The 11,900-nt window shown below is 42.9% G+C and overlaps 2 protein-coding genes across 2 annotated transcripts; one reads left to right on the top strand and one right to left on the bottom strand.

Moving 5' to 3' along the window:
* The first annotated feature begins 3,186 nt into the window (after positions 1-3,186).
* Positions 3,187-9,995, top strand: LOC118755085. Its single transcript, XM_036489935.1, has 2 exons — positions 3,187-6,531; positions 9,834-9,995. The coding sequence occupies exons 1-2, from the start codon at positions 3,187-3,189 to the stop codon at positions 9,993-9,995; spliced, it is 3,507 nt and encodes a 1,168-aa protein (XP_036345828.1).
* A 607-nt stretch (positions 9,996-10,602) lies between these two features.
* On the bottom strand, positions 10,603-11,586 carry LOC118755086. Its single transcript, XM_036489936.1, has 2 exons — positions 11,541-11,586; positions 10,603-11,431 (listed from the first exon to the last, which is right to left on the bottom strand). Exons 1-2 carry the CDS (start codon positions 11,584-11,586, stop codon positions 10,782-10,784), a joined length of 696 nt encoding a protein of 231 aa, XP_036345829.1. The 3' UTR covers positions 10,603-10,781.
* Positions 11,587-11,900: the final 314 nt, after the last annotated feature.

The raw sequence follows: 11,900 nt of genomic DNA, 5'->3' as shown, positions 1-11,900 counted from the left end.
TTGGCGTGCCGATTGTGTGAAGGGAAACACCCAATTCGTCTGTGCCCAATTTATCGTGCCAAGACACCAGAAGAGAGGCTACGGGAGGCGCTGCTAGGACACTTCTGCGGCAACTGTCTTTCTATGGACCACAAAACCGACAATTGTAGTAGCGAGGCGAGATGCCGTCAATGCAACGAGAAGCACCATTCTACCCTCCATATCGATGAACTTAGAGACTCATGGAGGTCAGAGAATGAAACCAGCAAGCCGTGGAGCGTTCAAGTAGAGGAAGAAGAAAACGCTGATTGTGCGATTTCCATTTGCGCCTCTGACTCTGGAACGGAGACTAGGCCTCTTCGTCCAGAAAATGAACAGAGCGACTTATGTGGGTCCGGAGCGGAGACTAGGCCTCTTCGCCCGGCCATGAATGGGGGATCGGAAACCAGGTCTTTTCGACCCCTGCTCCAACATGAACGCGACAACTTAGAAGACCGCGCGCACACACGGCGTCTTGGATCACCACGCAGAATTCAGCGACGGCGCGGAGTGGAAACTAGGCCTTTCCGCCTGCGTCGACAGAACGACAATAGGCTTGCTCCTAGGTTCCGCCAGGTAGCCACATCCAACATGTTCCGCAACGGGCTCCTGGGACAACATGCTATCGCGGGTCCAACATTGAGCCCTATGATTGCTATTGCGCCGACAGCAGTGGTAAAAGTCGAGGCGATGGGGCGCCTTCATCTAGTCCGCGCTCTCATCGATAGTTGCTGCGCCACCACGATAATCTCAGCGGACCTAGCTCGGGAGTTGAGGCTGGAACAGACACGGGTCGGAAATCAAACGGGTTGCGTCTTATGCCTTCGAGGAAAGCACGGCGACAATAAACGTATTGCGACCCACGCGACGGTTAAAAGGAACTACCACCGCGTATCGCCAGCCAGCAACGTAGATCCTGCCGTCGCCACAGCATACCAGCACATTCGGTTGGCCGACCCACACTTCTACAGTTCGACTCCCATTCGCCTAGTCCTTGGCATTGACGTTTACGCCGACGTAATCCTGCCGGGTATACTTCCAACTTCCTTTGGGCCTCTGCTAGCTCAGAGCACCATCTTCGGATGGGTACTCTCTGGCGTTACCAGAGCATAAACATAAACGATACATTTATATTTATAACTGTTCTGATTGAATGAATTTCTACATATGAATTTTTTGAAGTTTATTTTTATGAATCTTTCTTCTTAATAAAAGTGCACTTGAAAATGTCCACGTATCTTTACTCTTATATTTTACATCTCTTTCCCTCAAGCAGCAACTTAGATTCGAGGAGAATGCAAGTGAAACGATGCGGGACGACGAACGAGGAATCTGGCTCCTCTCCAACGAAACCAGAGAAACATATTTTTTTATGAATTTTTATAATATTTTGTTTGGACATGTTAATAGTTGATCTGGTAGTTGCTGCATAAATTTTGGATGTTGCTTGCCGCAAGGGGGCCGGTATGTTTAGGCCTTCGCCCTAAATATTTCTATATTTTTTCGACCCGCCCTAATGTTGGCATATGTGCACATGTACACACACATACATGTGCACACGTATTATTATTAACTCGCGCCGTTAACTGATGTTTCCCGCCGGATAATAACCTATCGTTAAGTTTCCCCTTAATATCGGTTGTTGTCCGGCGGTCCGATTTAAAATCCCGCAGATCCTTAACTTCACTTCGGTTTAGAAGATCAACGCGAGCAGACCAGCAGCTACCAGGCCACTGTCACTAAGGTAACAACATTGTCATTTATACCAATATTTATTTAACTCTGACTGAATATTTTATATTAAACAAATATTAAAAAACAAATATTTCGCTTTGGTTTTTATTTCCATTCGTTATCACCTGCACCGGAGCGTTATTCCCGATACGCGCCCCCGTGCGAGTTCATGGTCCATTCGGAGCCGTCCGACTAAAAAGACTAAATCTCATACAGCGCCATTTGGAAACCTAGCGATCCTCAAATACTGATACAGTCCACAGCCCTATTAAGCGATATTGCCACAAGGAGTTTTCACCCGCACGCCAGCATCTGTGCCACAGAGTTCAAGCTACTACCACAATCAACGTTTATTCGCCAGAGATAATTGCCACAAACACAGCACTAAAACAAGGTACGTGGTTATATTTTCAGTGCACTTTGATTTGCGGATCTGAATTTTGTTTGTGAGAAATTAATTACAATTTGCGTCAAATTAAATTAATATATATCTACATATATACTCGAGTGACAAAGACATTACGCGGGTGGCTTTGTGAAAACAGCAAACTTTCTGAGTGCGTTCAAAAATTCACCGAGCTGAGTTTGTCCGTCCGCGAGGGACAATAGCTAGCATTGGTTGAAAGTGCACACACACACACACGTGACTGTGAAAATTGTCTCATTAATTTAAATTTAATTGCCGAACATGCATTTGATTTCCGTGCTTCGTTTATTTTCACTACAATAAATTCACTGTGCCATATTAGTTTGACCTAAATATACTTGTGTTGCACAAATATTTTTTCGCGAACCACTTGCCATTGTTTGGAGGATACATAACCTCAATGCTGTAATTTGCTTTTAATTAGCCCTTTAATTGAAATCAATCACTTGCGTTATTTCACAAAGTCACTTTATTTGATTGTTTTTGTTTTCAATCTGTTAGTTTTTTTGATTTACACATATATATATATATATATAAGTATATTTGTTACGGGTCTAGAAACACAGACACATACCCACGTATATTTTTTTGTTTTGCACGGTTGGGTGGCGAGTTTTAACATACACGCACGCATTTAGATATATGTATCACGCACCTGGTTAGAAAAATCATATTAAAATAAAGTTCTGAGCATAAATTTTTATGTACATATACAAACAAATCAGCGTGACTTTCTTTTTTGAATTGTGGATACATTTTCTCCTTCTTTGGCGTTTGAACACAAGAGTTGGCAGTTTTTTTTGGTTAGTTGGCATTTTTGATTTCCTTTCTCATTTGAAGATTAGCCAACAAGACCAGATCAAATAAGATATCTGAGGTTGGTATCTCAATACGGTGAATATTTGGCTTAAATTATCGAATCTTTGAAAAGATTCCAAATTCAATCGATTTTCTGCATCTTGCTTAAAAACTCCATATAAAAGGCAACTAGTTTCTCTATCCCAAAAATGGATTCTTTTATGTGCTTAGCAGAAGAAGTCACAGAGTTCGAGTCCGACTTCCTTGCTTCGTCAATGTCAGAGCAAAATAAGCATGTCCTTGCTATTCAGCAAGAAGAACTCAAAGCTCTGTGGGAGAAAACAAAGCTAGCCTACGATGCCCTCAATACCTCTGACGAATTTTCACAAGAAGATAAGAGGACATACAGAAAAATTAATAGAGGCGCGTTTGCTAGTTATGTAAACTGCATGTCGTCTTTGGCTGCTCAGTCTGAGAAACTATCAAAAGAAGAAAGAGATGTAGAACAGAAGCCTATGCGAAAACACAATATTCACCTTCCACCGTGTGATACAGATGTTTTCAAAGGCGATTATCTGTCTTGGCCAACATTTCGAGACATGTTCACGGCCATCTACATCTCAAATCAGGAGCTTACTCCGGTTGAGAAGCTATATTACCTCAACCAAAAAACCAAAGGAGAAGCCAAAGACATTGTGAGTAAGTGCCTAATAACTAATGAAGGCTTCGCAACAGCATGGGAAAATTTGTGTGAGCGATACGAAAATAAGCGTATTCTCGTGAACACACAACTAAAAATATTGTTCAATTTAAATTCAGTGGAGAGTGAATGTGGTAGCTCTATTAAAAGATTGCAGCGTGATATCAACAATTGTTTGTCATCCCTCAAGAGTCATCAAATTGACATTTCGAATTGGGACGCAATTGTTATATATCTTTGCTCGACTAAACTGCCTGACAGCACTTTGGCTCTATGGGAGCAAACCATAGACCACACAGGCGATTTACCGAAGTGGGAAGATATGGACAAGTTCCTATCTAACAGGTTTCAAACCCTGGAAACCCTGACGGGCTTAAAGGGTACAAAAGCGGTTAAGGCGCCAAAGCCGCAAAACACCAAACCTTCAGAAGCCCATACCAAAAGACTTGGTGCATTCCAAGCAAGCGTGACCAAGTTCACTTGTGCAATGTGCCAAACGAATGAGCACAAACTACGACGCTGTTCCAAATTTTTGAAGCTTACGCCTGATGAGAGGTTTAATTACTTAAAGAGCAACAACAGTTGCCTGAATTGTCTGAGTGCTGCACATACCGTGACGAGGTGCACAAGCCCCTATAATTGCAGCACGTGCCACTCGCGACATCACTCGCTCCTGCACATTCAGACAAATGTGCCAAAGGCAACAGCGGCTCGAACGCCGCCGGAACCTGCCAATAACACCGCATCTTCCTCTCAACAGGCTCAAGCAAAGCGCAGCTTTAATAATAAGACACGTAACAATAAAAGCAAAGACGTTAAGTCTTGTTATGCTAACACAAATTCAGGTGTGCTCTTAGGAACAGCTCGCGTAAATATACGTCTCAATGGCACAGATTTTTCTGCTCGAGCACTTATTGACTCTGGTTCTGAGTGTTCGTTCATAACAGAACGACTCAAACGCAGAATCAACCTGCCAGCTAAGAGGATGCATGCCCAAGTCTCGGGCATTACGAATGCAACCTCTGCGCAGGTCAAAGAGGCATGCAGCATAGAACTTCGATCCCCTGTTGATCCACTGTTCAGCCTGCATGCAACAGTGCTCGTCCTAACAAGACTAACCGGAAATCTACCATCCTGTCATATCAGCGCTATGACTATGCAGGCATTTCCAGGTCTTGTTCTAGCTGATAAACGGTTCTACATGAATGAAGAAGTAGACCTCGTACTTGGCGGAGACATTTATCCCCAAATTATTTTATGCGGCTTGAAGAAAAATGTACTCAGTACACTTCTCGCCCAAGAAACAGTGTTCGGTTGGATATTAACCGGATGCACAGATGCACCCAATCCAACCAACAATATAGTTTCGTATCACAGCGAAGTTGCCTTGAACAAACAACTTACTGCATTCTGGGAACTCGAAGACATACCAAAAATCAAAAGCTTGAACGAAGACGACCAATACTGTGATGAACTTTATCGGAAGACAACTCGTAGACGAGAAGACGGAAAATACGTAGTCTCGCTACCATTTAGGCAGGAATTTCCCGCAAACATCTGCCTAGGCCCTTCTCTCAAAAAAGCATGCTCTCAGTTCTTCCGGAATGAGACACGGCTTGCAAAGGATACCGTCCTACAAAAAGAGTATAATAGGGTACTAGCTGAATACGAATCACTAGGACATATGTCCAGAATAAATGATAGTATTTCAGCAGACTCTTCCGATAACTACTTTCTACCTCACCACGCTGTTATAAAGGCAGAAAGTACCTCCACCAAAGTTCGAGTCGTCTTTAATGCCTCAAGTCCAACGGCTAATGGCACAAGTCTGAACGATGTACTTCTCCCAGGTCCAGTTCTCCAAGCAGATCTTCCGATCCTTATACTCCGCTGGAGGTTATACAGATACGTTTTTAATAGTGACATCGAGAAGATGTATCGGCAAGTTTGGGTGGATAGCAACCATACCAAATATCAGCGGATAGTTTTCCGTACAAACCCGAACGAACCTGTAAGTCTATACGAATTAAAGACTGTCACTTTCGGGATTAATTGTGCTCCTTACCTCGCGATAAGGACACTTCTACAACTGGCTGACGATGTAGAAAGCTCTTCCCCAATAGCATCTAACATACTACGGAAATGCATGTATGTGGATGACGTGCTAGCTGGAGGACATAGCATCGATTCTACCGTAAAAGCAAGAGATGAAATCTCTGAAGTACTACGGTCAGCCGGTTTTCCGCTGAGGAAATGGACCTCAAACTGTGCGGAAATTCTAAAGGACATCCCAAAAACGGATTTACTCAGTGAAGACTTTTTGGCATTCGAAGACACCAGCACGGTTAAGGCTCTTGGCATAAGATGGAATGCCCATACCGATCTATTCTATTTCATAGCAAGACCATTGGAGGATCGCGAGACACTTACAAAAAGGGCGATACTATCAGCTATCGCCAAGCTATTTGATCCGCTAGGATGGCTTGCTCCAATAGTCGTCGTGGCCAAAATAATTATGCAAAGTATTTGGCTAGAAGGCACAGACTGGGATGAGACTGTGTCTTCTACTACTATGGAACGATGGCAGAATTTCACCAAACATTACCATGAAATAGACAATATTAGAATACCTCGATGGGTACACTTCGCACCAGGAGATGACATCGAGATACATGGTTTCTGCGACGCATCGGAAAAAGCATATGCAGCTACTGCATACATGCGCGTCAAAAGAGATGACAAAGTTTTGGTCAATCTTCTTTTGGCAAAAACCAAAGTAGCTCCTGTCAAAACAATATCGCTACCACGACTAGAGCTTTGCGGAGCCGTACTGCTCGCGGAAATCATAGAATCCGTAATCAACAACCTCAACCTAGGGCAAGTTAAAACATATCTTTGGACAGATTCGACCATCGTACTCGCATGGATACGGAAGCCGCCTTGTTCTTGGTCAACTTTCGTCGCACACCGAATTACGAAAATAGTAGAAAAGGTCGGTAACAAGGACTGGTTACATGTAGACTCGGCTTCTAATCCAGCCGACTTGGCTAGCAGAGGATTGCCTGCGTCAGAGTTGGTGACCAATTTTTTGTGGTGGCAGGGACCTTCTTGGTTGCAAGAAGACAACTCTAAGTGGCCCGCTCAAGAAATTACCTATCACACAGAAGTTGAAGAAAAAAGAGCGCACGCTTATGCATCAACAAAAGAAAACAATATCGATATTCTTGACCGATTTTCAGATCTACCGAGAGCTTTGAGAGTGTTATCATACGTCATGAGATTCTACCGAAGAACTCACCCGAAAACAAAAGCTTCATTTCAGGAAACTTCTTGTTTAATTTCATCAGAAGAAATTAAGACGACGACACATCTCTTGATAAAAATCAACCAGAAGCAACACTACGGTGAAGAATATAGGAATTTGAAAACTAGAAAACCCATCGATGCAAAGAGCGAAATCCTTCCGCTTAATCCGTTCGTCGACAAGCACGACATCATCAGGGCTGGAGGTCGCCTCGGAGCATCCCAGGACTTAGCTTATAATGAGCGCCATCCAATCATTATTCCGTATAACTGCAGATTGTCCCGTCTTATCGTCCTGATGATTCACCAAGTCTCCTTACACGGAGAAAATCAGCTCATGTTACGCCTTATCCGTACCCAGTACTGGATTCCCAGGGTAAAAAACATGATTAGGTCTACCATCCACAATTGTAAAATTTGTACCATCTACAAGAAACGATCTCAGACGCAAATTATGGGAACTCTTCCTCAGGAACGCACAACATTTACGCGCGCGTTCACGAATACGGGAGTAGACTTCACGGGACCTTTTGAAATTAAAAGTTACCGTGGTAGAGGTTGTCGAATTTCCAAAGGCTATGTTTGCCTATTTGTTTGTTTCACCACTAAAGCGATTCATTTATACCCACCAGTGACCTTAGTACCCCATCCTTTCTAGCAGCTTTTGCTCGGTTCGTGGCTAGAAGAGGATGCCCGAAGAATATCTATTCCGACAATGGTACAAATTTTCTCGGCGCTTCGCGATCTTTACGATCTGAATTCAAAGCCTTTTTGTCTGACGCGCGAGACAAAACGATTTCAAAATATAACCACCAAATACTTACGTGGCATTTTATACCCGCTGCAGCCCCTCACATGGGAGGACTGTGGGAAGCAGGTGTAAAAAGCTTTAAAAGCCACTTTAAAAAGGTGGCATCCGCTCACAAATACACCTTTGAAGAGCTCAGTACGCTTTTGTGCCGGATTGAGGCGTGCCTTAATTCGCGACCACTGAGTCCCTCTTCAAATGAGCCAAATGACCTGGAGCCGCTTACTCCAGGCCATTTTCTCACGGGTGGACATCTTATGGCTCCGCCAGATCCTGATGTGAATGAGAACCCTGCCTCCATCGTCAATCGATGGCAAAAACTAAAAGCACTGCATCAGACGTTTTGCAGGCGATGGAAAGTGGAGTACCTAGCCGAACTACAAAAGCGAATTAAATGGAAGCACCCCAAGGAGAATATGAAAACAGGTGATCTTGTAGTTATCAGGGAAGACAATCTACCCCCAACTGAATGGAGGTTGGGGCGAGTTGTCAACTTACACCCCGGTACCGATGGCAGAGTGCGCGTAGTGGACATCCTGACGGAGAAAGGTCAAGTTACCAGACCACTAGTGAAATTGGTTCTACTCCCACCATACAGCGATGGAAACTCGGAGCCAACAATCACCCTATAAATTGCCTTCTTCACCTATAGCTTATTCCACTTCCTTTTACCACAGCATTCCACTTCCAGGTAATCGGAGGGATTCCACCCCTAACTTGCCATAAAAAAAAAATCCCTAACTTGCCATAATTTTATAAAAAAGGAGTATCTTTTCTGTTTTTTTTTGTATTTATGGTGATGGTTCTTACTCGGGTTACCCCGGGTTGATCTGGTTACACAAAAACGACCATCCTCAGATCTGAATTCACAATTAAAATTGCAGTTGAAGCAAATACCCCACCCGAAGTTTAAAAGGTAAAATTTTTTTTCAAGTAAAAATTAGCAGTCATTATAATATTTGAAAAACTCACATAATTCAGGGTCCACTGCGGTTAGATGGAGGAAAAATTGTAGAATAACTTCCCGCGGTGGTCGAGGTATCCACATTATTTGTTTCTTTTCGGAACCCTTTATACAAAAAAACACAAATCAATTAGTTATAAAAAAAAAGGTTAAAAACATAAAAAACAAAACATAAAAACTTGGTTACCAGACCAACGAAATTTCCGACAAGGATGATGAGGGAATCCAAAAGAAGACCAGGATACTGCCCCGAAAAGAAACATCAGCTGGAATGGGGACCCGCAAACCCGACTGGTACTCACACCATGAAATTTTTATTGAAGGTGTATTTTAATGCATCCTACCAAAATCCGTGAAAAACGCAATTTCGAAAATAGTGTATAATGCTCGTGTCCGATATCGATTATTGCAACAAGGAACACATCCCTCACAATTGTGTTTCAAACGAAAATGCTTCTTCAATTCTTTGAAATCTTTAAGTGGTGTCTTTTTCGCGCATTTGCGGATCCTCTGATGTATTACTATTGGTGATCTGGGCAATGCGCAATTGTTCAGCAGTTGGCTTTGGGTGAGATTTTTCTTTTTCTGTCTTAGAGACATCTGTTTTTTTTATTTGACGTCTGTAAAGCAGAATCACCACCTCCGCCCCCACCGCTGCCAGAATTTGACTTCTTTTGGTTGCGACCGCCGCCGCTGTTCCGATTTTGTGTGCTCATATGTATATGTACACTGTATTTACAAGTAAGCTTATATCAAACGTGAAACACTAATTGCATACACAAGAAATTGATTTATAAAATTTTTGCTTGACACACTGTTGCCAGCCTTCTCAATATATTTAAACTTAGCACGGTGTATTCATAGAAATGTAGAAAAATTCAATCTAATATTTTTAGACCAAATATATTTGGCAACGTATTTGGCAGGTGCTGGTAACCATGGGTACTTCGGTTTTTCTACCTAATTACTTTTTGTTCGGCATTTAAAGACGACTCAAAGAGAATAGCAGTCGTCACGTTTATTCTACTCGCAATTTCGTCTTTTTCCAATCTTTTTTGGATTTCTTTTAGTGCTTTTATAGGCTTTAGTTTCGGATGTCATTAATTCGGTTAGAGGAACATCTTCGTCCGAGGAAGTTGCTTCAGATTCTAGCCCATCTGCGAACACAGTAGGGTGTAACACGGGCATGCAGATTTCCGGCTCGCACAACTCAATACTTTTGGACTCAATGGGAGTGTTTTAAATTAGGTCCTGGGAATTCTTCCGCTTCAATGGCATCAATATCTGATTTTATTTCAATACAATCTAAATGCGTTTGAAGAGTTTTTTGCTTCTCATCTATACTTAACCAAAACGTATGGAAATCGAATAAATGCTGCCAACACTTTTCGCATACTCATTACCAAATATATGAACATGAGTTCTTAGCGTTTAAATCTCACAAAAAAAAAAAATACCCAACGCTTTGCTCTAAAATAGCAATGCATTGTCTTCAGAAGGCTGTTCAGGATCTGGCATTTGCATATTTAGGTATTTGTAAATTCACAACAATAGAATGCAAACGGTTGCCTTGGTGACAGGCATAAAATTTGCAAATGCAAATTCAAGACCATTTGCACAACATCCTGAACAGCCCTATAGATTTTATTTCTTTTTATTATTTTATAATAGGCTGCTTTGTAGGTCGAGGGTTTAGAGGCTGATGCCTTGAAACTAGTTGAGGGGAAAATCGTTTTCGTAGTGGAGTTTCGCTCGCTCGCGCAGTTGCGGGAGGCTTTTGCGCTAAAAGCTTGTTCAAGCACGCTCACGAACACGAAAAAAAATAGTAAACGAGTTCATGTCATTCATAGTTTACCTGTCGTTCGCTTCAAAATTCCGCTCAGAATTATCAGGAAAACTCATTGCTGCCCACTGCCGTCTCTCGCCAGCGCTCGCGCTCGTAATAATCTGCCGCATAGCCCGCGCCACTACCACTACCGCCGCCTTCCAACCAGCTATTGCTGTCGCCCGCCCACCAACTGCCCAGAAATCACCGCTCACTGGCATGCGTCGTCGAGCCAATGCCGCCGTTGCTGTAGCCGAGCGGCCGCTTAAAGAAGCCCAGCGTGTCGAGCGTGCGGAAAGTGCGTCGTATCAGCTCGTCCTTGTACTTCCAGATCGTCTTGTCTTCGACCGAGTTCTCGCGGTACTCCTCACAGCTTTTCTTCAACGTATTCACGCAATCGGCGCGATAGTGCTGCAGCTGCGCATCGGTCGTATTTACCGGGTAGGATTTGCAGACACCACCGAGGCAGGCGAGCGGAAAGTGATTGTGCAGCGTGAGCACGCGCTCTGGGACATGGAAACATTTGACGTACTGGTTGGGCTTGGTGTAGTTTTTGGCGCGGTGCACGTGCTGCAGCATATGCATGCCAGCCATGGGTATGTCCTTGTGCCAGCCATGCTCGTGCTGTTGGTCATCGAGGAGGTAGACGTTCCGAAAATTGTAGCTGTTGTAGCCCTCCGGTTTGATTTGCAGCGACTCGGGAACCACCTTCTCCATCAGCTCCGACCAGAGCACAAAGTTGCCCTTCGGCATGATGACCTCGTCGATGTCCAGCAACGCGATGTACTTGTACAGATAGTGATTCTTGTAGAGGCAATCATTGTAGGGTATGACTTCGTTCTGGCTTTCGCTCACTCACTTTTCGCAAATGTTGCTAGAAACAAAATCATCGGCCTGTACCTGTAAAAAAAAAAATATTTAGTAAAATTACAAGTTAGATTTACTATTTTTTTACAACCTTACCTGCGATTGCGTAATCTCTCGTGCATGAATGCAATTTCCTTCCCATTCTTCCAATGAAGTGAACGAGTTTTTCTTCAATGTCATTTGTGAAACAGGGCTTGGACTTCCGAAATTATTTAGTACGCACCACTCTAACAATTGGAGTAAAAACCAATTTTCGTAGTAGCCGGGTTTCATCATTTTTCACATTCGCAATATCACAAAATTGGAATATTTCACATAATGATCCAAGTAATAAACTTAACTTAAACAGTAATCAGCTCTTTCCAATTTTAATTTATTTATAACGGGTGATTTTTTAAGAGCTTGATAACTTTTTTTTTAAAAAAAACGCATAAAATTTGCAAAATCTCATCGGTT

Source organism: Rhagoletis pomonella, unplaced genomic scaffold, assembly GCF_013731165.1.
Source record: "Rhagoletis pomonella isolate Grant_MI unplaced genomic scaffold, Rhpom_1.0 Rhpom_scaffold_05274, whole genome shotgun sequence".
NCBI lineage: Eukaryota > Metazoa > Arthropoda > Insecta > Diptera > Tephritidae > Rhagoletis > Rhagoletis pomonella.
This window is presented reverse-complemented; position numbering and strand designations above follow the sequence as displayed.